The sequence below is a fragment of the Micropterus salmoides genome, unplaced genomic scaffold (genome assembly GCF_014851395.1).
Source record: "Micropterus salmoides isolate LMB-PRFRI ecotype aquatic unplaced genomic scaffold, ASM1485139v1 Ms_hic_scaffold_4, whole genome shotgun sequence".
Taxonomy (NCBI): Eukaryota; Metazoa; Chordata; class Actinopteri; order Centrarchiformes; family Centrarchidae; genus Micropterus; species Micropterus salmoides.
This window is the reverse complement of record NW_024043372.1, coordinates 13,243,675-13,270,329: the sequence shown is the minus strand read 5'-3', so window position 1 is coordinate 13,270,329 and position 26,655 is coordinate 13,243,675. Positions and strand designations below refer to the sequence as shown.

General features: G+C 39.1%; 1 protein-coding gene and 1 long non-coding RNA gene across 3 annotated transcripts in view; one reads left to right on the top strand and one right to left on the bottom strand.

Moving 5' to 3' along the window:
- LOC119886943 overlaps window positions 1-26,655 on the top strand; it is a 34,647-nt gene that overhangs the window by 323 nt on the left and 7,669 nt on the right. For both annotated transcript variants that reach the window (XR_005441574.1, XR_005441573.1), the window contains exons 2-4: window positions 3,992-4,044; window positions 4,425-4,591; window positions 5,825-5,935. This is a non-coding gene — a long non-coding RNA (uncharacterized LOC119886943). The remainder of the gene's footprint in view (window positions 1-3,991; window positions 4,045-4,424; window positions 4,592-5,824; window positions 5,936-26,655) is intronic.
- On the bottom strand, window positions 303-22,560 carry ngfb (nerve growth factor b (beta polypeptide)). The gene is made up of 3 exons (XM_038697938.1): window positions 22,401-22,560; window positions 5,972-6,120; window positions 303-3,386 (listed from the first exon to the last, which is right to left on the bottom strand). The coding sequence occupies exon 3, from the start codon at window positions 3,373-3,375 to the stop codon at window positions 2,770-2,772; it is 606 nt and encodes a 201-aa protein (XP_038553866.1). The 5' UTR covers window positions 3,376-3,386; window positions 5,972-6,120; window positions 22,401-22,560; the 3' UTR covers window positions 303-2,769.

The following is a 26,655-nucleotide window of genomic DNA, read 5'->3' as shown; positions in this document are numbered from 1 at the left end:
ATAGTTTGTTTTGCACTGACAACACTGAAATGTCACTGCCAAAACAAAGAAAATGCTATTAGCCAGATGAATCATAGTTTGTCTTTTTCCTTTTTGTTTTATATCTACTATAGAATGGAGAGCAGGAGAAAAAACACAGAGCAAAGCCAAAACACCAAATTACTGGCAGTAAAATGAAGCCATGAGGGGTTTCTCTCCATTTTTCAATCGAGGCCAAAAAACTAAATTTATTCTTGTGTCAAGAGGCTTACTCAGTCAGGAACAACAGGCGCACCGTACAATAAATGTCATAAAACACACAGTGCACGTATGTAAGTGTTTAATAAATAACAATATCAACATCAACGTTTTAACAGAAGTATTTCTTAAATGAGACCTGGGTCAAATTGTACTTTCAAAGTGTGTGGGTTGCATTGGTCTACTTAGAATAGGTGGGGTGTGGTATAGGATGAGTGGCAGAAAAAATACTATAATCAGCATGACTGTTGTGTGGTGCTAAAACTCTTAGGGGCTGTTGCTCTCTCACTATGTTAGCAGCGGTTTAAGGATTAAGGCCTGTGCTGTCTTGAACAAAATCAGGTAGTTTCTTAACCACCATTGCCGAGTCCAGCAGTAGTCACTTAAATGCCACTGGAGTTCATCATCTGAGGTTTAAATTAAACCTGCTGCAGAAGCAGAAAGAAGGTTTAAGATCATGTGCAGGGTTGTAATAAGGTGGAGGGAAGATAGTTGAATGAATAGGTGTGGGAGCAGGGAGACGGGAGACGGGTCCAGAATTTTGTGCTAGGCCCCTGGTTATGTGGAACTAGACTTTAAATGCTAAAATTGACACTGTATGGCCCTAGTGCTATTTTTAATTTCGTTCCTTCACTCAGACAGCTGAAACTAATTTCCTTTCAGTCACAATTTTCCGAGTCTGGATCACCTGTGGCGTGTGTGTAACTGTGGGATTTATTTTTCAGAAATACATTTTGCATTTTACACAGAGAAAGGCTGATCTGTATTATGATTGATGGCTGATGAGTATTATGTATTATGTAAATTCTGAAACATGATTTATGATTGTACAAAATGTCATTAGTCAAGTGACATATAATTAAGAACATCCAAGGTGGGTTAAAATCAAGGGCAATTGGACTTATTGAAGATACTTGGAGATGTTTTTCTTCTCATCCAAGAGGCTTCTTCAGTTCTGACAGACTGGCAGGGAGTCCCAGCTATATAACCTCTTTGGGGGGTCGTTATCAAGGTGATGGATACCACTTGGTTCACTGGCACTCTTTGCTGTTGTAACAGCAGTCGTCATGGTTGTTGAAGTCACCTGAGGCCAAGTCTGAACAACCGTGGTTGGGATTGTCTCATGAGGCCAAATGTGAGTGTATGTTCAATCTCTTGGGAAGGGATGAAAAGACAGCATTGTAGATGGGTGATAAGTGGTGTCGCAGACCACCTCCCCTGTTGAGATATTTTTTCTCTACTCTGCTGCAAATGGCTTCTTTCACTCCTCTTTGAAACCATCTTTCCTCTGTATCCAGAATATGTCCATTATCCTTCGAATGCAAGTAAACTGCTTGACCTGAGGAGTTAGTTGAGAGTTGAAATGTACTTCTTTCCTTTTTGCAATCATTAGTGCTACTGACTAGAAGTATAAAGCTGGCTTTGATTTGATTGAAATCACTTTTCATGCATCTTCAATGTCTGCACTTGTCAGTGTGGTACTCCTGATTTACCTTGTAGCCTATACCAGCCGCTGCTGAGTTTGATTTGCTTTTTATTTTTATTGTAGCCAATTTAACACACATCTATCCCTCAGTATCTATTATAAAAATATTTGATTGTTATTCCACATGGCAATTGCTAATGGACATATTAAGGATTCTTGGTTAATTTCTTGTTTCTGATGCTCCTGCTCATAGCATACATGTGATCAATCATGTCAATCAAGAGTTGCTCCTAAAGTTTACTTTTACATTAACAAGTCGCTTGATAAATCTGTTTCTTAAGAGTACTCCACTGATTTAGCATTGCACCCCTATAATGTTGTTCTTATATAAATGTGCAGAAAAAAAGTTGATGTTGTTGAAAATTCATGCAGCAGAACTGCAGATGTTCTATGCGTTCCTCTCCTATGTCAAAACTGCTGGTGCCTACATTACCCACAATGCAACTTGACTGCAGGCAGTTCAGCCAGACATTCCGGCTTGTTATGCTTATGGTTATGTTTGTAGCGACTTATGCATCGAGCCACTGGCCTCAAGGAGAGATGAGTAGTGGGCTGCAGAGGTCTGGTTAGCTCACTTCTTTCTAACTCCACATCCCCTAGAATTGTTTTTATTTTCAAACTGGTCTTTAGCTCCAACCCACGCTGCCTAATCTGACGTCAGTTGAGGTAATTTATCAGACTTAATACAGCTCCCTCTGGAGCCACAAAAAGCTTTATAAAACTTTTTATACATATGCAGTAGGATTTCCAAGCCCTGTAAAAGACTTTGATGTGTATAATTGGTGGAGCTCCTCAGTGTAATTCTTAGCAGTTTAATAAATACTGTCAGAAGCTAAGTGACAAAGCAACAACCCCCCTTATGTTTGGTACTCCTAAACGGGTAAATACAATAGTTACAAACCAGTGGCAGATACTGTTTGACCCAGGCCTGGTGTATATACATGCAGTCCTGAAACTTTGACGTATACCAATAATTTACTTTGTGCAGAGAGTGAGAGGTGAAGAAGAGAGTGTGTTATCGTGTGTGTGATGTACACGCTATGTCTTCACTGCCGCCATGACTTGCGGCTCAGCACACACACACAGGCCACGTTGATGCGTATGAGCCTCCATGCCACCAGGTTCTTAAACGAAGTCAGCGCTCGTACAAAAGTGTGTGAGTTGGTGCAGTAGGAGTTCCAGTGTCTTGCATCGATTCCCAGACAGCTAGAGCTTCCTGAGCGGGTGCTGTGACACGTTGTCTCAAAGAAGTACTGCTTCTTGTTTACATTGTTGATATTCACATATGGCAGCACTGTCACCTCATTGCCAGAGATGTCTGTGGCTTTGGTCTTGTTGCCCACCCAGACACTGATGCTCTCACACACTGAGTAAACTCCACGGTGCTGAGGCTGCCTTGCTCGCCTGCGGGTCCTTCGACCAGCATCCTTCGACCCCGCTGGCTCTGCATCGGGGAGATGAGCACTGAAGAGCACCCTGGGTGAGAGGTAGCGGCGCTTGGTGAAGAGTTTAGGGTCCACTGTGGGGATGGAGTTAACGTTATTGGCTGGATCCTTCTGCTGTGCTGTTGGGGCGGTGCACGTGTCTCCTCCGATGGCAGCCACAGCCCGGGCAATGAAGAGGAGGAACAGGACCAGCATGGACGACCTCATGGGCACACAACCTGAGGGTGTCAACAAGCACTTTGGTAGATTAGAGACAGTTTGTGCAGCACGTTCTTACGACCCATATTAGACACATTTAACTATCTGTAAAGTTCTGTGTATAGCATGAAGGGACTACAAACTTTCTTAGCGTAATACAACCTTGCTTTCTATTATGACAAATAAATAACCATGTACTCTTTTATTTGCATTTATTGTGGTAGCGACCTCTAGTGGCCATAAAACGGTAGCAAAGGAGGAAGATAAATAAGCAGAAAGTCAACATAAGGAGGCAGGATGCTTCTTGATTCCAAAGATATCCACAGATAAGATATCCAAAGATAAGCAGGGATTTTTTTATAATTCTCTAGAAACACAGACCTGAATTCCCCTTGTGGAACAGTAAAGAATATCATATACATGAATAGACCTTGTACATGCAAGATATTCATGAAAATAGGTGTCACATAATCCACAGGAATCGAGACACTGTTGTGAAATCCCATTGGGTTGATACCATTATCCTTTCATCATACTGCGACTCCACACACCACAACACAACATCTGTCTTTACTGGCTTGCATAAATTGACAGGCTGTGTTCTGTATTTAACCCGGTACATCAGGGATTCAGAGGCGTGTTAACACCTGTGATGGCTCTGCTAGCAGGCTCTGTCAGGTAGGTTTATTACATGCTATGTTTCCTGAGGTGTTGGGGTGATTGCTCGTGAATTAACATTGTTGGCACAACAAATCAAAAGAAAAATCATAGCCTGTACAAAAGTATATAATGTGAGCTTTGATTACATTAATCAATGCTTGTGAGGTCTGTCCAATTCAGGTTAGAGTCTCACACCTCGCTTCTCTGCTCTCTCTTCCTGTGTGTGGTGCAACATTTGGACATGAAAAAAAAATCATTACTGCATCAATTGTAAGATGATTAGTATAATTTCTAGAAATAGAGAGCACCACTGCAGAGGAGACTGTTCGCTATTCTTTTTTTAAAATTAGACTTTTTAATTTATTTTTTACATTATCTGCCTTTTTGAATTGCTTTAGGACCCACAGGAAGTTTGCTTTACAGCAGGAAGCAGGAAACATTCATCCAGTGAGAAAACAGCAAAAACCTTTGGAGTCAAGCACAAGAAAAGGGTGATGAAAAGGAAAACAAAACCTTAAATGAGGACAGCACCTCCCCGGTGGCAAAAGGCTCTTTTTGTTTATAGGTATGTAAATTAATGCTTAAATCGCTACCTGAAGTATTTTACTAAAACTCTATAGGACATGCATCATATGTATTATGATTATTATTATTATTATATGTAAAGCAAATATGTCAACTATTAGGCCCGCTGGAGATTTTACTTTAGCACAAATGTCTTGTCTGTTTTGACAGCAGATATCTTTACATGTCATAGCAGAAAAACACATAATAAATAACAGTATTTATGGATGCCTTCTATTTAATTCTTTTAGATCTCTGGTATTATACTGTTTGTTTACTGGGACACCTGAATGCCTTAAATAATGTTATATATTACACCTGTGCATTTCCTGTGTTAAATCTCTATCTGCAGTGAAAAAGCTCTGTTAAGTGGGACTGTTGGTTTGTGGGTATAGGTCAAGACCTATGTTTAGCAAACTGCTTAAAGTGGAATTTTTTATTTAAGCGGAGACAAAAATTAAGATTCTTCATACCAACTCACATTTTTCAGAACAAAAGCTATCATATTTCTTACAACTTAAAAATACTAAAACTGAGAGTGCTTTGGATGTTTCTGAAGTTGATTAAGAGTAGAGATGACTGCAGTACAGAAACAGAGGTGCCCACCTTCTGAGACGCTTTGAAGATATTATTGGTTAAGATGAATAATACGCTAAGACCAATAAATAAAATACAGAATAGGGTCGTTTTAGCCAATTATTTGCATTTGATTTGAACATTTGATAGACTGTTAATAATTTTTCTTCATTGCATGTATCAGAGGAGAAAATAATAAGAATAAATCTTTTATATTATTATATATGATTTCTCTAATACACCTCATCAACCAGCAGTCTTCCCTGCTCCAGTTTGTTTTTTTGTTTAAATTGCAGTGTCATTTGGCCTATGTCTGTTTCCTATGAAATTACTGCACTTTATATGTTAATTGATATCCAGGAGATGTTAAGGATTTCACATAACTCTAGCTTTTTAAAATGTTTTTGCACATATCAACAACATATCACTTTAAAGTCTCTACTAAACCTAAACTGGACTCATTTTAGGGTGTCTCACGTAGAGAGGAAGCACGGTTTTATTAGATTTTCAACATGGCAAAATTAGCAAAAATGAAAAGTATTACTTGCTTGTATTTGTGTTTGTAACCCAAAACAAGGTTTGACTGACAGATCTAAATGCTGCTGCATCGATTGATAGGACACATCATTTTGACTATGACCTTATCTCCATCTCTCAGAGACAGCCAACGATAAACAGGAAATGTGGGAGACAGACAGGCATACTGCAAAGGGTCGCAGGCTGGACTCAAACAAGGACCGCTTTATTAAGGACTCATACGCGCTACCAAGTAAGCTAACCGCACCCCATACCTCTATCTCTATACCTTTTCAGTGTCTCCACATGAACTGTAGCACCTCGGTGGCTTTTAGAGGACGTGATTAGAGCTCACTGCGTTCTGGGCTCCTCCCATCAGGCCCAGTCGCGGCCCCCATCCAGCACACCTCTGCCCTCCTCTGCCTCCACTCAGTATCCCTGTCGAGAGACGAGCAGAGAAAGTGTCTCACCCGGCTCATAAACCCACTGTAAACAGATTCTTTGTGAGACTGATGCGGGAAGAGAAAGTTAATATGCTATTCCCGCTCACCAGATCCTCACATACGGAACATACCGAAATAAAGAAGCAGACCTGCATAACTTTGATTATCTAGAGTGGAAACATGAGGTTTGTAGTTTAATATTAACATTGTAAACTCTGTCAGCATTCCTTAGCATTTGAGTTTTGGCAGGTTTGTTGAGACTTTAACACTCCTGTACTTTACAAGACAGATATATAGCAAGACATATAAATGTTTAAGGTTGTTTAGTAACAAGTAGAAACCAGATCATTTGTTTTTTCTGTATGAAGCCACATACACACACCAGAGGGGTTGGAGAGGCGTCAACGCCGCGTAAGATTTTCTTACATCAGGATATGGCTGTTCTGTCTCACTGTTCAATTATTCCAATAGGTGTGATTTCCTACATTCAGAGTGCCATGATTCATTATTTGTGCAGTGATGAAACGCAGCCACCATTCAAGCAAGATGATCCATCACAGTAAACCAGAAGCCGTAATTTTGTTTTTGTCATTCAGTTTGATCGATTTGTCATTGTACTCAAGTGTCATCAGACTAAGAGTTGTTACACTTTACTTGGTGTCAAACACCTGACACTCACAGAAACAAAGTCTTGAAAAGCTAAGAAATAATCCCTGAAGACATCTTGCCTTACAAAACTCAGTCATATTCCAACAGTGTAATATTTAAAATTTAGGGTATCTTTGCAAGTAGTTACTTTCATGCACAGCTGAGGAAGTAAGAAAACAGTGTGTGCCATTATCTTCTGACAACAGAAGGTAATGGCACACTCGCAAAATGAAAAGAAAGTCAGATATATACAGTATAAACAGAAGCAAATGGACCGTAAATCTAAATGACACCAGTGTACTCCTTTAAAGAATGTGGCACAGGAAGTGTTCTTGCTTTAAGGCACCTCAACAAAGGTGGTCTCTGGCTGTTATGGGATTCTAACCTGTGACCTTTCAATCGCAGGACAGGTTGTTTCACAAACCAGCCACGCTGCTATTGTGACTTGTGCTCTGTCTATGATCTCTAATCGTTCTCAGCCATAGTGTGTCTCTATCATGAAGTCTAACGGTAACTAATTTTTCATTTTTTCTGCAGAATGTAATGCAGTTAACTGCTGAACTAACACAGACATTGAATAACTACCAAACTGCTGTTGGTATAAAACCTGATACTAACAAGAAGCCCGTTCCGGTGTTGTTTCCGGTGGGTCTTTCTCCACTGACACTACTGAAGTTTGTTTAAGGAACATAACTGTCTCAAAAAAAGCTTCCATGCAGTACATGTATGTGTAGGCAGCTATTTGTATATATGTACCATATATACTATATATTTCAAGCATCAAATCTAAGTGAAGGGCTGAAGCTGGGGCACAGGAAATCTGTGCAAGCAACAGTTCAAGCATACCGTTTGAGCAGAAGCTGAGCAAATCTAAGCACAAGCAGGGGTGTTTGAGTGCGAAGGCAGCGTTTTCAGGGAAAGCATTACAAAATCTGAACGTGAAATCAATAAGTCATGCTCTCAAATTGAAAGACCACGCTCTGGAATAAAGATGGAAAATAATCTTATAAGCCACCAAAGACCATGAAATTTATTATGAAATACTAGAGAATGTGTTACAGCAGCAGAGAAATACAGAAGTACAAACTCATGTCATGTGTAATTGACCCTTAGAGCTAATATCTGTATAAACATATAATATGTTAAGAGTACAATAGGAGTTTGTAAAAATGACATGGACATATTTGGGCTTTTAACTTTTTCTTCATGTAATTATTTTGAACAACAACATTGTTATTCTACATGTCATGAAAAAGAGCAATCATGTTAAGAGAAAACAAACATTTCACTTATTTTGAGGGTCTAAAATTTTGGCCCTCGACACACAGCTTTAACAGCTACTCAGTGGTTAAGAAACATGCAGTCAGCAGTCTCGTCCTGTGGCGAAAGGAGAATGGCAACATTCATTCAAGTTATGAGGTGGCCTAAAAATATGCACAGAACAGCGCTTTCCAACATTAGTGTGCACTGAGGCATCTCACATCGCACTACTCTTTGAACCTTGAAGCAGATGGGCTACAGCAGCGCACGACCACCTGATGACAGGAGAGTAGAAAAATATTGCTTGGTCATATAATGGTGATGGTGCAACAGTGAAGGAAATGCTATTTTTTGGCACGTCTTAGGACCCTCTGTGTCTTTCACCAGGATAATGTGTGTTGCCATGGAGCAGACACTGTCATGTTAGTTTTGGTTTGGCTTTAGCTGAACCCCCTCCCCCCCCCCAATCTAACCCAATAAAACACCATGGGAAGATGCTGAACAGGATGTTTGCAGCACAATGTGCCAATGATAACATTACAGGAAATGCTGTTGTATTAGCATGAAATGATCCTTGTGGAACATTTTCAAAAACCTTGATGCAACCCCGCTTGGGACATTTCTGGGGTCATGCTCTCCCCTTTCACTGTATTTCATGCTACTAACACCGCTATCTGTAATCACAAGACACCTTACATTCACCATGTAATTCAAATGTTCTAATGTAGCCATGTATATATAGCAACTTCCTTAGTCTACTTCCCCACTTTATTTGTGATTGTGTCTCAAGACAGTTCATAATTAATATTTACAGTGGGGAGAACAAGTATTTGATACACTGCTGATTTTGCATGTAGAAGTCTGTAATGTTTATCATAGGTACACTTCAACTGTGAGAGACGGAATCTAAAACAAAAATACAGAAAATCACATTGTATGATTTTTAAATACTTAATTTGCATTTTATTGCATGACCTAAGTATTTGATCACCTACCAAACAGTAAGAATTCCGGCTCTCACAGACCTGTTAGTTGTTCTTTAAGAAGCCCTCCTGTTCTCCATTCATTACCTGTATTAACTGCACCTGTTTGAACTTCCTTACCTGTATAAAAGACAACTGTCCACACACTCAATCAAACAGACTCCTCTCCACAATGGCCAAGACCAGAGAGCTGTGTAAGGACATCAGGGATAAAATTGTAGACCTGCACAAGGCTGGGATGGGCTACAGGACAATAGGCAAGCAGCTTGGTGAGAAGGCAACAACTGTTGCCGCAATTATTAGAAAATGGAAGAAGTTCAAGATGACAGTCAATCTCCCTCGGTCTGGGGCTCCATGCATCTCACCTCGTGGGGCATCAATGATCATGAGGAAGGTGAGGGATCAGCCCAGAACTACACGGCAGGACCTAGTCAATGACCTGAAGAGAGCTCCTGCAGCGCACGCAAGGTCTCCCTGCTCAAGCTAGCGCATGTCCAGGTCCGTCTAAAGTTTGCCAATGACCATCTGGATGATCCAGAGGAGGAATGGGAGAAGGTCATGTGGTCTGATGAGACAAAAATAGAGCTTTATGGTCTAAACTACATTCGCCGTGTTTGGAGGAAGAAGAAGGATGTGTACAATCCCAAGAACACCATCCTAACCGTGAAGCATGGAGGTGGAAACATGATTCTTTGGGGATGCTTTTCTGCAAAGGGGACAGGACGACTGCACCGTATTGAGGGGAGGATGGATGGGGCCAAGTATCGCGAGATACAACCTCCTTCCCTCAGTAAGAGCACTAAAGATGGGTCGTGGCTGGGTCTTCCAGCTTGACAACGACCCGAAACACACAGCCAGGGCAACTAAGGAGTGGCTCCGTAAGAAGCATCTCAAGGTCCTGGAGTGGCCTAGCCAGTCTCCAGACTTGAACCCAGTAGAAAATCTTTGGAGGGAGCTGAAAGTCCGTATTGCCCAGCGACAGCCCCGAAACCTGAAGGATCTGGAGAAGGTCTGTATGGAGGAGTGGGCCAAAATCCCTGCTGCAGTGTGTGCAAACCTGGTCAAGAACTACAGGAAACGTACGAATCTCTGTAATTGTAAACAAATGCTTCTGGACCAAATATTAAGATCTGCTTTTCTGATGTATCAAATACTTCTGTCATGAAATAAAATGCAAATTAATTATTTAAAAATCATACAATGTGATTTTCTGGATTTATTTTAGATTCTCTCTCACAGTTGAAGTGTACCTATGATAAAAATTACAGACCTCTACATGCTTTGTAAGTAGGAAAACCTGCAAAATCACCAGTGTGTCAAATACTTCTCCCAACTGTATGTATAGTGTAAGGTAAAATTGAACCTATTATTTAACATGCCCACGCTTCATAGGAAAAAGAAGACATGGGCTACTTTTTATTAATCCCTCTAATGGAATAGGCTGTAATTTTATTCACTCGGTTGTTATTATTATACATATACAGGTCCAAAATACACACATGAATGAACATGACCTACCAGTGTTTGAAGCGGGCCTGTACTTACCAGCACTAACTCACAAGCAGCCGAAAACTAAAATCTTTGACCCATCAGATTCTGTGACCCAAAAATACAAGTTAAGCCCTCGGGGCTTTGTAACACATGGTTGACGTTGTGAAGCGGTCGCAGTGTGGTCAGGTTTAGGCGCCAAAAGTACATTGTTAGGTTCAGGAAAAGATTCTGGGTTGGGTTTCGACATTGAATCTGATGGCTCACATGTTTTATTGCAATAGGAGTGTTGTGGGTCACAGAATCTGATAGGTCACATATTTTGGTGTTACATCGGTACTCTTTTCTGCACTCTCCATATCATGTTCTCTGGGCAGTTTATATGGCCCTAAATAAACCGCATTACCCAGGGTGCACTATGTGACGCTCGCCTGTTCCCTTTCTTGCCAGCCTGCTAACCTCTGTCGGCAGACACAGAGGAGGGAGAAGATCGTTTGTCTTTTATCCACACATAATGTTGCTCGTCAGTGTTGCTTTTTGTGCACCAATCTCAGCCTGGATGGGGCGCAACTTCAAAAAAAGTGTTTGACTTGCTACAGCAAACTTTAGAAATGTTTTACTCATTGTTTTGCATGAATGGTTATGATTGTTGAACCACTTAAAGTCACGACCCCTCTGGACATATGCTAAAGCATCACACATATTTACCTTCCATTGACCCCATAGCCAAGAGGCTGGAGACCCCTAGTGAGATTAGTTACATGGCAGTGTTTTAAAGATGGTTCTCATGAAATTCCCATTACACAAGTTAACTTGCCAACATTGGCACTTAACATCAACAAATTATAGACCAACCACTATGTAGACCATTTTTCTTGCACAAGGATTTAATGATTCAAAACAACCCACAAAAATAAACTACTATTAGAGGCCTACTTCTAACTGGCTGGGTACCAGCTGATACACATGCCAACATGTGACTGGAGAGTCCTGGCACCCATTTTCTTTCCACTTGAAACAGAGATGTGAGATGTCAACGCTTGGGTGCAAAGGATCGCTGCTTTGCTTCATCAAGCAAAGCAATGTAATGCTGCTTGTGCCGCTTATGGTGACCTAGTGTTTGTGTGCTTGGAAATGAACAACGTAAGGAGGCTTCCCAGGCTGCTGGCTGTTACCTGTTTTGTGTTTGCTGGCTGCTAAAATCTGCTATGTCATGTAGCCTACTTATGCACTATTTGTGTTTTAATTGTGAATACATTTCTTGTTGTTTCTGAGCTTAGTTTTCATTGGTCACAATTATATTAATGTTGAATGCTGTTTATTTATTTGTGTAGTGTTGAACGATAAGAATGTTTATGGGCTGAATTGGAGTTTGCAGCATATTTCCTTATTGGTTGTTGCTTGTCTTTGCCGTAGCACACTTAATATTAAGCCACACTTTCAACTCATAATAATGTGTCAACTTCCTTACTGTTCTTCATTCTTCTATCATTATTATTTGCTGCAAGGCCAGGGTGCTATGCATCAGGTAGTAGACCTTTTTCACAGCAGACATTTTAACCGTTAGCAGCAAAAACACAGGTGCATATAATAATCCTGATGATGCTCTCTTCCATTTAAGTGGCCCAGTTAACTACACTACTCATCTTTGGAATAGTTTGGGGAACTGTTTTGATGGGGAATATCCACATGGGCCCACATGAAGAAGGTGCTCCCTAAGCGATTTAATTCCCTCATAGTTCCAGTCTTCTATTGCTTCTGTATCTAACAAGGTTTTCTGGATGAAGTTAGAAAGTGATGAGGTCTTCACATAATAAACCCAGTTTATTTGAGGTCTATCTCTACATTTGTACATGATAACTGTACCCGATGCAACATACTGTATGCCAATTGTATGCGCGCTTTGCTGTAGAGCTGAAACGTTTAGTTGACTGATCAATCAGTCAACTAGCTGATTGATAGAAAAAATAATTGGCATTGTCATTCTATGTCATTTGACTGTCTAAATGTTAAGTATCTTGTTGAAGGATAGTTTGAGGCTCCTGTAAATGCTGGTATTTTTTGAAGGCGGACAAAACACTTCTTTCCTTGTTGATGTGACTTAATGAATCAGCAAGCCAGTCAGTTATTTGGTCTGTTAGCACTGAATGGAAAGGCCACCCACAACCAGTGACCTAACACTCATTAGCTCTAATGGAGCAGTTTAATAAGCCCCGTCTGGGGTGACTGACAAGCAGCCCGGGATGGCACACAATCCAGTCTGCAGACCACGAACAATCTACCTCCCTCTGAAAATAAATGGACGTGGCTTCATTCATATGGTAAAAGTCACACAACCCTTCTAGTAACCTGATCCACCAGGGCTGGCTCTCATTCAAAGAGGAAGGGAGGTACAGGTGACTTTATCTGAAAGCCACCAACAAGCTTTGAATGACATGCTGCTCATTACGTTGCTGTGGGCATTCTTGCAAAACTGAAGCATTGCTTTGTACTGAATTTAAGCCCTCAAAGCAGAGGTTCCAGGAATGACAGCCAAAGTAAAATGTGAGGATCTATATGAAAAACACAAATACTATTGTCTTTACTATGATTTTTTTTTTCATTATAGTATGTCTCTTCATTTCCTTTCTTCCAAAAGCCAGGTTATCAATTACATATAGGCCAACACAGTTCTCCTAACATTAAAACTTATAAAAAAAAGATATCAGTATTTATCCGTCATTTGTGCTCTACTGTAGCTTTGTGGGTTTTTCTAAAATGTAGGTCCAAAGGAGAAAATTTCATAAACTACAACCCAGTGGAAATGATTATGTCCATTCTATATTCTATTCTATAAATAAGTATAACAACCTTCCACTTTTATGTGATTTGTTCAAATTACACCAAAACTAGGCATAACATCATTTGATTATTAATTTATTCTAAATCTGGAACCCACAAAAATGTTGGTGTAAAATAACAATAATAACAATACATTTTATTTCTATAGCGCTTTTCAGGACACTCAAAGACATTTTACAATAAAACCAGTAGTTATGTACATTTAAAAAATAGATAAAATACATAAATATAAAAATGTATGAACGATAAGTAAGAAACATGTAATGCAAAATAAATAAGACAAATGCTACAGTAAACATTTTCCTTCATATTTCAGGTTGTATTTACTGTATCTTCAATATGTGGAATAAATGTGAACTATTTACCATTATCTATAACCATTTATCTCCAATTTTTATATTTTCTACCAGGTTCATAAAAGAAATAAATTAAGTTAAAAAACCCTTAATGTTAGGGTTGAATTGTTTCTAATTTTCACCTGCTTGGCCAAGTTGTCCCTGGGTCAAATGGTCCCGAACGCTGCTGTGAAGCTGCTGACCAGGACTAGTAGGACAACTCACATCACAACCATCCTGCCGTCTTTACATTGGTTTCCCATCATGTTAAGGATTCATTTTAAGGTTCTTCTTTTCACATATAGAGCCCCGAATAGACACCTGGGTACAGTTCTGACCTGCTTCACCCCTAAATCACCACTAAGTCACTTATGTCTTCTTACTGGGCTTACTGGTTGTTCCTCGGGGTCAAGCAACAGCAAAAAAGATGACCGTGCCTATAAAGTGGTCGCACCCATATTGTGGAATGCTCTTCCATTAGACATACATTCTGTGGTCTCTCTTGACGCCTTTCAAAAGAAGCTGAACCTGTTTTGATGGTCTTATTTGTAATATTTTGCTCTTGTAAAGCTTTATGACCTTGCTCTGTGAAAGATGCTATGTTAAAAAACTTTACTTACTTATTTTCTTACTAAATTGTACTACCTAACAATAGTTTCTGAAAAAAACTTTAAAACATTTTTTCTTCTTTGTGACTAAATTGCTAGGCTTTCACCATGTTGCCGTTTTCCTCTATAATTAGACTTTAGTTACAGGCAAAGCATTTCCCCCTCTGCAGTTGTTACAGTGCGTCCTGTTTCTTGAGCCACTCACATCTTAATTGATGGATTGGGAGCCATCAATTAACCATGCACGCAGCTCTGCTGATGTGTATTCCTAGACACACAAGGGGAGGCAGGAAGATGCAGGTCTTTTAACTTGAATAGTGTTTTCAGTCAAATATATAATTTTGTTGCTATGGCAAATGTGCAGTATATTCCTTCCTGAGGCATCACAGAGAGTAGGTACACAGGAAGAAGTAATCTTAAAATGAAAAAAGAAAACACTTAGAAGCGTGGAAAATAGATAGGCTGTGGCAATAGAAAGTTACAAATAGCTTATGTGTAACTATATTCTGTTTAAATTCTACTAAATAGAGGAAGCATTTAATAAGTCAGTGAGAACTGATCCTGATTACTAAAATACTTCTTGACTGTGGTCCTGCACAAAATGGTGAATGGTAGTTCAGTTCTTGTTCTCTCATTGATACCCCCCCTGGAGAAATGGAGTTTTCTGCTAAATACAGTTCTTAATACAGTTCTTGCATCGGACAGACCTCAGTGTATTCACATTTGAGTCTGTTTGACAAAGACCAGAGTACACAAAAACACAGTGCAGTAACAACAGGTGATAGCTGGTAATCGGCTAAAGACAGTAGGACGTTGCCACGCAGATAAACTGAGGAGAGGTTTGTCTGTCACTGAAACACAGTTGTTTTGTGTTAAATCTGTAACAGTGCCATTTTTCAGGAAGCATGGGAAACTTGAGCGGAAGAAGAGAAAACGAGGTCAATAAATTTAATATTGTAAATCTCCAGTGAACATAATCTCCTCCTTAACCTTAAGATGACATTATTTGCAGTTTTTGAACAATGTGAAGAAATATCACCCTCACACCAGAGCTTCAAAATATCTTAAAATATCTTCATTCTAAATGAATAAAGAACTGATTATAGGATGTAAACAGGCACATTTTAAAGCCCATTTTAAGGCTACTATAGATATAATCAGGGTTGTCACTAAGGCTGCAACCAATGATTATTTTCAGTATCCATTAATCTGCAGATTATTTTCATGTTTAATTGTTAAGTCTATAAAATGTCAAGAAATGACCTCATGCTCATCACAATTTGCCAGAGCCCAAGGTGACGTCTTCAAATTGCTTCTTTTATCCAACCTACAGTCCAAAACCCAAAGACTCAAATCCTTACATTTATGAAACTGGAATCAGCAAATGTTTGACATTTTTGCTTAAAAAATGTCTGAAACAATTAATCAGTTATCAATATAGTTGGCAATTAATGTTCTCTTGAGTGACTAATCGATTAATCGACTAATTGTCATGTCATCATTCTCCAAATCCACAATTTGATTCAATTTAAACATTTTTTCCCAGGTCTAATGGCGATGTCATTTTTGGACTATCAAGTCTTGATATTTAAAGATGAACAGATCATTGGTTTTATGCCTTGACAACTGCCATTTATCTTTTCACATTCTTCTTTAAAAAGGTTGGCTACATGGTATCATGTGTGGTATAACCTCCCAATTTGTTTTTTGAAATGTACCGCACTAAGGTTGTGTGGTCAAATTTAAATAATTTATTTAACATGTAACAACTTATTCAACCAACAACTGGAAACAAACAAAAAAAGTGCAGCTGCAGGCTACTGGTAAGTTACACTGTGTCGTCTTTGAAGTGTTGGGGGTGATTTTTTTCGCCGCAAGTATGGATTGAGAGAAAAAAATACTGGAAATTCGCCAATCTTTCTAATGTATACAAAGCTTATTTTCATTGATTTTCAATTAGAATCGAAATCATGACACTCCTAGATACATAACCTGTTGGAATATAACATATATAAAATTTTTCCTCACACATGCTATGAGACATGCTTATACATGATATTGGATGGTTTGCTTAAACACAGATGGTCACATTGCACTGTTCAAGGACTCACATGCAACACATTTAAGGTTACATTTTAGGTTTTGAGCCTTTGCATGCCTGCCTCAGCTTGTCCACAAGTTGTAGGGAAGTGAAATGTCTTATTTTGTCTGTTGGCAACTAGTCAAAGGAAACATGTTAAGAAGGATAATGGCATGCAATTGAAGCACATTATTTCCCATTTTTCCTGAAAGCTGTCCTGTTGCATCTAGTTTAGGCAATTTTCTGTTTTATTGTTATCAGACTATGTAAGAAACAGTTTCCAACCAAATATGACCTTTTGCTTGAGAAATGGGGCCTCTGCTGGCAGTCAGTTGTGATTTAAGGCAGATGTGTGAAAGTCTGCCTGGCGCTGAGACCAGAAGACCACATCAGGTCCACACTGAGACTGAACTGCATCAAGCCAAGGAGTAGATTGGGGAGGGCCACTCAGTCGGGAAAGGCTCAGACTGGATTCGTTCTTTGAATCCGAAGCTTTTAGTGATGCAACAGATTGAAACTTCATCACTTAGAACAGATTACTTGATTGCAACATCTGGATGACAATAGCAGCCAGTTGTTCATGTTTCCTGCCATGCAAAATCTGCAGAAATTATAATGTAGCTTTGTGATTTAGTATTTACAAGTTAAGGAGTTCCCACAAGAGGACTTAGCACTTCCTGTTGACCACTCAGATTATACGGCAGATCACACATCTGTACACACACGCAACAAAATCTATTGCATTTTTTAATGTCAAACATAAGTGAAAACAGCTAGAGAAAGAATGTGTCATAAAGTGTACAACATCTTTCTTTATACTGCCCAAACCCAACGACACGCGATGTAATCACTGACTATGACAGAAACAACCACATGTGAATGGTAAATGACAGATTTAACAAGGACAGTTTCATTACTCACTGATGGCTGTGTTTGGTCTCACTGCGCTGAGGAAACACAGCTGACCCCAGTCTCTATACACAGTGTAACTAAACTCAACAGGCTCGGCGGACAAACAGGCTCTGCTCGGGTACTTCAAATAAGTTAAATAAACTCTTACAACAATGACTCAAGGGGTCAGCGTAGGTGTTGTTCAACAATGCTGTGGAAGTTTAGTTTGTGCAGTTTGTGATGAAACCTTGGCAGACCTCGGTCTCCTGAGATGAACTATTTATCATCAGTGTATCATTGTCATATATACTTTTGGATTAACTTTGGCCCCTTTAAGAGCTGAACTTAAAAACAGCCTCAGTGACCAAGAGCTGTCTCAAATTCTCCTGCTGATAATGAGTGTAACAACCAGTGATTTTTGTTTTCAGGATTACGGCCAATTCAATTATTGGAGGACATTACAACGGCAGATGCCAGATCAGATATGGCTTTCAACGCTTGGAAATTATATAACTGATATAATATATAATAGAATCATGCAGATCCTATACAAATAAAGTGCCAGACACATCTTCACATTCAAGCCATTTTCTCACAGTTAAACTATTTTGCTGTAGGAATCCTCTGTTTACACTAATGTTTAGTGCTGTTCGTGTCTGTCAGCAGTATTACTGAGGAACGCCAGATCAAACATTTTCAAATAGCCTGTTGAGTTTTGTCATTCGAAAACATTATCCACAATTTATTCTTGGTATTCTGGCAGTCTATGTGCTGTTTTGTAAGATATTGAGTTGTGGTTGAGTTTGTGGTGTCTCTTCTTTTGTGTGTAACCCAAACGTCCGAATGTTGCTTTCATTTTCACCAAATGAAAACCAGGATGCAGGATGTGAGTTTTTATAGAAGAACATACACATTTGCAGTAAAAGCACCACATATTGGCCTTGTACTCTTTCAAGTGCTGACCCTTGTTAGCCAAAATATTTTAATTCTTTGTGCAGCAGCTTCAAGTACGAGACAGCCTGAAGTTCTAATCTACCAGTATTGTTTCGCCAGATTGCTCTTTTGACATTTTGTGGCAAACTCTTTCCAAATTGATTGTTTAAAGTCTCGGTTCACTGAGCGTGTGATACATCTGCACCTTTATGACCAATCAAACAGCTTCTCACATACCATCTGACACCTTTGTGCCTCTTTTACTGCGGCCATTGTTTTTGTCACTGCAATTTTCCGTATCCCTATATTATGGTTACACCTTCTCCAAATAAATTCACCTCTGCTGTTATGGAGGGTAAATAAAGTGACACCACAGAAGTGGCGGTGTGTATGTCAATATGCATACGTGGAGCAGTGTTTGACGTTTTCTGTTACAAGCTGATTTGACTGTTTGTATCCTGTCACTTTTAGTGGTCGTCTAGGCTTTTGCCTTAATTGTTTTTAGAGGTTAGTTTAAATGTATATTTTGAAAAGCAAGTTTCCCTTCTCGCTGTTAATGTAGAGTTGAATGTGTCTGAAGGAGAAAAGATACAGATGGATAGTTAGGTTTATGGGGTTGAGTTGTAGTTGGTGTGCTGGGTGAGGAGAGTGAGTCACAGCTCACACACTGTGTGTGTGGCCTTATAGTAACTTGGTTGATGAGGTGCTTCTGCTTGCACTTCAGTGGAGAGAGGTAATACAGCCCAATCACAGGCACAGGCTTGTTGTATCTCTTCTGCTTAACCTGCAGATATTCAGTTTTTCAATGGTTTTGTATTTATCTGCTGTCTTCAGTTACACATTTTGAACTTGGACCACTTGTGTATTTTAATGTCCACTGTGATATCAGAGGGAGGTGCTCCTCCTGAATTATTAAGAGAGATAACACTTTCTGCAGTTGTACAGCAGCAGGTTTTAACAGCAGCTTATGTTATTCTTTTAAATGTTTTGTAATCGGTACCACCATGTTACTGTGCCTGAGGCTGCAAGAGATGATGGGACATGTCTGTATGGAAGGATAGATGCTGATGCAATTATATATGAAGGGTGGCTAATCAGGTTTGATGCCAGTGAGGGAAAGAATAGCACAAACCTCTGTAATAGTAGACAATTACAATCCTGCTTTTTACTGGCAGAATTTGAAGCAGTCTGTTAATTCTTTAACTCATTCTTCACATAACTACTTATACTACTGTACTCTTCAACAGCTCAACAAAAAAACAAAAAAGGAAAAGGAGTGTTTACCTTTATCAATATTTATTAGTTCCTGTGTAACCTTACAAGTTACTGTAATTGAGAACTTTTAAACTATAACAAACAATGTAACTGCATAACTGTACATCCCTCAGATTGGAGCCTTAATGTTCCATTTGCATGTCAGCTGAAATCCAACATAGCTGACATGCAAATGACAGCAAATACATACAAATACATATTGCAAAGGACATGCTGTCCTTTGCAATATGTATCCAGTGGGATCGTGCATCTTTGAATTCTTGGAGTTACATAACTACTTCTCTACATGGCAGAAAATGTAAGAGGAAAATTAAGATTGTGATAGTTTAAATTCCAATATAGGTACGGTACGTACGGTTAACCAGTGTTAAAAAGCTTTTATTGTATGGAGTACGGCCTACGTGAGACCAGAATAAAAACTGCACGCTTAACAGGTGCAAGATTTAGATTTTAAAAAAACAACAAACATAAAGAAAAGATATAGCACTATTAACATGTAAAGACTCAGTTATTGAGGAGCATCTTGTTAAAACAAGAACAACAACAAGAACAGTTAACCACCAAATGCAAATGCATTGCTTAATAAAAGTAGTTCTGACAGATTTTTTTTGTCAGTGGTTCACTTTTAAATCTTGCGAGACAAGACTGGAACTCATTATATCTCCAACAAAGCAAAACAGAGCCAAAGATAAACAGTCAGATGTCTGTCTGTCAGATGAATAGAAAGAAAAGGAGGAGTATATGTAACAAAAAACACATAGCTTCTCTACAATTGACACCATTCACCTTATCGTCTGCTCAGCAAGTTCTAAAAAAGGTGTCAATGACTGACCATTGCAGACAGATTTTGACCAGGTTTTTTTTTTTAGGCAGAAGCCTGTTTCCCTGGTTTTACTCTAAATGGACCATACAGCATCTGTAACCTGTCTAAGAGTCTGAGCCCGGTATGCCAGACCCTGTTCATCCACCTGTGGAACAGATTGTTCAGCAATGAGGAATGCTGGTGTGTGGAAAAGTTCTACTGATGTACATTGTTGGTCTGCATACCAGAAGAGATGGAAAAAGATGAAGATTGTGGACAAGAAGAAAACTGAACTCCACATTTTTACCATCTTCCACCACAACAATTTTTGATCCAATCTATTGAAAATACATAACACGTTGATTGTGGGATAGTTACATGAGTGGTCTTCTATTCAATTAGATTGTAGCCAAATAAAAACGTCAGTTGTGGGTTGAAGACGATCTGGCAGTCACACAATATTTCCAGCGGACACTTTCCTGTGTTGCTATAAGTTCAGCTCAGTGTAGTTAAGTTTCTTAAATTTTGGCAAAATGAAACAAATTTAATGCATTTTAATTATGAGGCTGCAATTTCTTGGCCAATCTATTAATTATTATATATAAATATCTAGTGAGGTATATTTTGGCATATATATTAAATCATTATTTTTGTTGGGCAGCACTTCTGTTATTACTGGATTAGGGAGAGGAAAGGTTGGAGTAGTGCTGAAAGTTCACTTGTTCAGATTCATTTTCTCTCAAACATTCTCTGTTTTTCCGATTGTTAAATGTGGTGGTGTGCTACTTTTCTGTTTTAAATCATTGCAAATGAAATATCTTTGGGTTTTGAACTGTTGGTTTAGACATACTTCAGTTATCTGTGGTCAGGGCTCTTGGGAGAGCCATGTGCATCAGCTGTAAAAGATGACAAACCCAGCCCCTCATCACAGAGAGTAAAATAGGCCCTGAATTGAAGCTTCCATTGATCAAAAACTTTAGACCAGATACCATCAGAAATGCATGGGGAAATCTGCATTTATTATTTCCATTCCTTTACAAAAGTACCTTATTTAAGCATTGAGAGCGTCAGCCCACCCCCACCCGATTTCATCACTCTGACTTCATCACTCTCTTTGTCATTGTAAACTGACTACTGCCTCTTTTGTTTGAGCGCAGAGAAGCCTCCCTATTGATACTGCAGTTTATTTTTCAAGCTAGTTGATAACAGCCATATGGGTTAGTTTATAAATGGGTTGCTCTGTTCTTGTATTCACCATGTAGCTCAAATGCAGACCCACTCTCTGTCTGCAAACTCATTGTCCTGTATATCACTGTTAAGCACTCCACACAGAAAACATCTAGAAGTAAAAGTGATTTTTCTCACAACAGGAAATGTTCAGTACAGGAGAATGACTTCTTGAAAATATAATCAAATGTGTCCAAAATAAACCACATTTATTTTTAAAGGTCTGTTTGAATTTCTATTCCAAAATGCCAAATATACAGTACCTCTTATCTAAATAGCATAGCAAGTCTTTTCGAGTATAATCACCTGCTATTATGTCAAGAATGCAATAATTTGTTTCAACTGTGTGGCACACATAATTTGAGCAAACTACCCTGCAGCTAGCCCATTGTTTCCTCCCAACATGCCATACAAATACAAAAATTCTGTAGGAATGCTTTGAGAATATTACCTAGCCTAAGGAGACGAGTACAGGTCTGATCAGTGCTATTGTAACCCGATGAGCCCCAGGCTAAGCTTCAACAGTTTCTGAAGGGATGGAGGAGATGATCAGTTCCCTGTTAGGTCTGACTCTAAACCCACATTATCCGTTTAACACACAACAATTTTGATCAGATCCTCTGAAGGTAACTATCATAATCTATGGGGACAGAACATATAAAAATATCCAAGGGCTGCATGTGAAAGTTTACCTAGTTCAATACTTTCTCACCTGGTTATCGGAGGTTTTCCTTTGAAGCTGCACATTTAAATCTATTCCATATATTAAAAACATCTTCCCTGTATCTGTAAATTGGTTTAACATAATGCAAAACATGTTAAACTACTTTGTTGCTTTAGCATTTTACCGTAGTAAGTTCCTGTAGATTCACGCAGTGTAGGTGAAAGTAAAATAGTCCTCTACCTCTGCAGAAGCTCTCCACTGACGTAGGACTCCAGAGGATCACTGAAACATATTCCAGTTTGTGTCCGCAAGATGCCAGGGTGAAAAAGAACAAAATTCTGTGTCAATTATCCCAAACAGTCTTTTCTGAGTCTTGCACTTGTTTGAAAACTGTTCAGAAAGTAAGTGAGAAGTATCCCAGAGGCTGCAGGCTCTGTCTGACTGCAAGTACTGCAGGTCCTAGTGCCTGCCCTTCTGTAAGACACCAAGGTCTGATAATTCAGTTGGTTATTGTTGTAGTTCTTGTTCAGAGTTTAAAGTTTCCATGGTATAAACTAGTACTACTGCCGCTACTGTTATTACAGTTACTACATCGGCTACACTAGAATAAATAAAGAGTTATTTGATATGGAGTTACTGCGAATACATCAATACTGCTTTTGGCACATTTTACTGTGTATTGGTAACTAGTGTTTATGTTATTTCACAAACTTACACTCAATCCATCCACTATTTCATGCCATGCTAGCATGCATGTATGGCTCTAGGCATGGCCATTTCTGCAAGTTGGTCCTCCACAGACTGAAATATCTCAACTACTGGATTAATTGCCATGAAATGTGGGTATCACTGCTGCCCAGAGTACTAATCCTGATGATCCCATGACTTTTTCATCTACAACTGCTAGAAGGTCAAAGTTGTCACTTAACCAGTGAAATATCTCTAACTCTACAAGATTAATTGGCATAAATTTTGTACACACATTCATTGTTCCCAGAAGATTAATCTAATGACTTTGGATATCCCCTGACTTTTTGTAGCTGCAACATGAGGTTCACATTTGTTGTTCAACTATTGGATGAATTGCTGTGGAATTTAGTACAGATATTCATATTACAATCAGGATGCATCATAATCAATTCAGAGATCCCTTAACGTTTGATCTAGCCCTATCAATACATTTTTTTATTTGTCCAACACTTTGGCTTATGACCAAATAGGTGCAAAACAAATGGCATTCACATCAGTCTCAGATGTACTTTGTGTTCAGAGTTAATTAACACATTTTAAATTGTTAAACTGAGATGGTAATTGTGTAAAAACATACTTGCTAAACATGTAGGCATGTTAGCATTTAGCTCAGAGCACAAGTGCAGCCTCACATAGCGGCTGGACTCTTAGGCTGGTTATTATATATGGTCCTTGCAGTGTGATGCACCCCTTGATACAGTTAATACTCTTTTCCATTAGTGCTCCATTTTCTATGTCTGCACAGATGTACCTTTCTGTACAGACCTTTTCTCCACAGACCTTTCTATTGCTTAGAACCTCATAACAGTAACTAGCAAGTTATACCTTGTCTTTGTGAAAAACATTTTTTTTTACATTCAAAGCTTCTTTTGAGGTTTTTGAATGAAGTTTTGAATGTCTGTCTTCAGACATGACTGAGAGGGCAGAGGAGAGAGACGGAGACAGCGATGTTACCTGGTTGCTACGGTTTTATAGAGTCCCGACCTCTCACCCTTAGCACTGCAGAATGAATAGACATGAGCAGTGTTCAAATGTTGATTTAGAATTCAAATGTCAACTTTATGAATGAAGCCTTGTATTATTTGGTACAGGCCTAGAAATTGTTTCACCCTTTCCAGATTCAATGCAGTTACTGCATCTCCTGTGCTTTCTTCTGTTTAATTCAAACACACTTAGAACTGAAATAAACAGAATAAAACATTGCTAGTGTTTACTTTATTATCCAGCTGTGGAAGCACAACATTGGCCTTTTATCAGGTTTTTTACTTGCAGAAGAGCCATATTCAGATTATGATGTAACACAATGCCCAAAAAGAATGCTTTCTGTCTCCTTAGGATTTCCCAAGTATTGTTATCTCAGATGTTTAGCCCATTTTGATTTGGGTTTCTTCTTGTCAAAGTGCCAACACATGTTTCACAGAGACAGATGTTCATGAGATCACCTTCTTTGAGCAATTAATTTCACAGATCAGAATGCTTCTAAGGGCTTTTCCGTACATATGTACTCATTTGGCTGATATTAATTTCAGTACTGTTGAACTTCTGAACTTCAACACTGGAATAGAGAATGCCCCCCCCCCCCCCCCCCCCCATCATCCTAAAAAGAGAGATGCAAAACATCTTGCCAACCAGGAATTTGAGAATGAATTCATTCATTCATTTGTAGCCACCCAGATGTTTAATTGGTGAAATTGTTCAACTTTTTATAAACGGATGTAATGGTCAACACCATCTCTTACCCAGGATAGAGTTACAGGGTGTATAGGTGTTTGGCGCACTGAGAGTGTGTGTGAGTGAATAGTGCTAATGTTTCAATAACAGATTTGAGCTCAGAGGTGCGACAGCATAAACTAATCCAGGTGTGGAACAGGTTTAGATGTGGCTTTGAGTGTGTTCATATGGACCTGTGTGTCTTTTTTCTCATGTCTCACCCCCACAACAAGTTTGAGGTCATTGGATAGTCTGTGTTTTGGGTTTTTTTTACCCTCTCGTCATAAACTAGATAATGGTTGAGATTTTAAATAAGAGAAAATAAGGACTTCAGTGTGTTCGTATTTATGTCACTACCAGCCTCGCACATCTGGATCCTAATAACACCATATGGGATCAAGATCTGCTTACCATATTACACAAGGATTATACTGGGTCTTTGATTGTTGCTCTGAACTCTTCATGGTGTGGCTGGTATTTTTAAGAGTGGTCATGGTCATGTTTTGAAAAGCTGCCCTCTGGTTTTCCGATCTTTATTCAGCTATAGGAGCAGGTAATTTATGAACATTACAGTTAGACTGTTTGTCTTTGGAGAATCTGTATGACCAGACACCAATGAGAGACAAGTTACATCAGTGACTTCTTCCTGCTTTGGCACTACAGGGCTTTGGGGATTTGTAACCTGGACTCCCACTGATCTCCTGTAAAACTCATTTGCAGGAGCCCATTTAGTCACTTAGGCCAGACCAGACTCTTCTGCTGTTCATCACAGATTTTGGACATCTTTGACATGGCCAGGAATAAAAGTAACAGAGGAGGAAACACCTGGTTGTTTTAGGAGACAGATAGCATTTGGTCAATGTTTCCATTGTTCAGATGGGAAATCGTAGCTAACGGACACTTTTTATATGCTGTATTTAACCAGACAAATTGCTTGATGGAAGGAAAATACAGGGAAGGTCATTTTATTGTTTATTTTGGTATTGTAGCATTCGCACAAAAGAGTTTTGAAATTTAATTTGGCAGTAGCACGCAGCCATGGGCCATCATTGACCATGGGAAACTATGTGTTCGCATTTTACTGGGTTATATGAGCCTTTCTTATTCCAGTAACTGTGCTGTTGACTGAAGGTCATAATGGGATATACTGTACATACTCTATCTTATAATCATTGTAATTTGAGCATCCAGATCTGTATCATATATAATGGGATACCGGCCTGCAATGCAATGAAACACTGTCTTATTAAAGGGATAAGCTATTCAATGTGTGCACAGTAGATGACAGGAAGAGCGTTATGGCTCATGTTTACAGTAGCTCCAGTGGGGAGATGATGGAGGATTTCTGGCAGGCAAAAAGGAAGCTACCTTTCTCTGATTTCAACCTCTATTCTGATAGTAAAATTGAAATCAAGGGGAATATATAACTTGCACAACGTGAGAAAATCTAGATTGCTGACAATCCCAATAGGGAGCCAAATAGCCTAAAAAATAAATGCAACATCACTCCTTTTACAGTGCTCCTTTGTGATAGACCAATTCTTGGTAAAGAAATAAAAACCAAAAATGGAGAAAAAAATAATGTACCGATACATTAGTGGTGTTAAACTAACATGTCCCTTCCAAAACTAAACCCAAGTTTTTGCTTTAATACAGTGTGAATTACCAGTGACATGAATGGTATTTCATGGAGGACCACAGATCAGTTCATCTGTTTGTAAAGCAACACTGTAACTCTCAGTTTCTCTGAAGAAAGAAAATGTTTGCGCTGTGGTGATCCACATCTGGCCTTCATCAGCCACATCAACTCAGAACCGGTGTTTGAAAAGACAGCTGACTTCGTGGAACTGAGCAGGAAGTAAGGGCTTAATCTTCATTCTATGAAACATTCAGATTTGATTACCACAAAGACACAGCAGTGCAACATGTAACGCAGGTCATCTTTCTCAGCCAGCTTTAGCTCTCCTGGTCAACAATGGTTGTTTTATACTGTACATTATTTAGGATGCTGGTTGCAAACACCCGGAATGAGGTC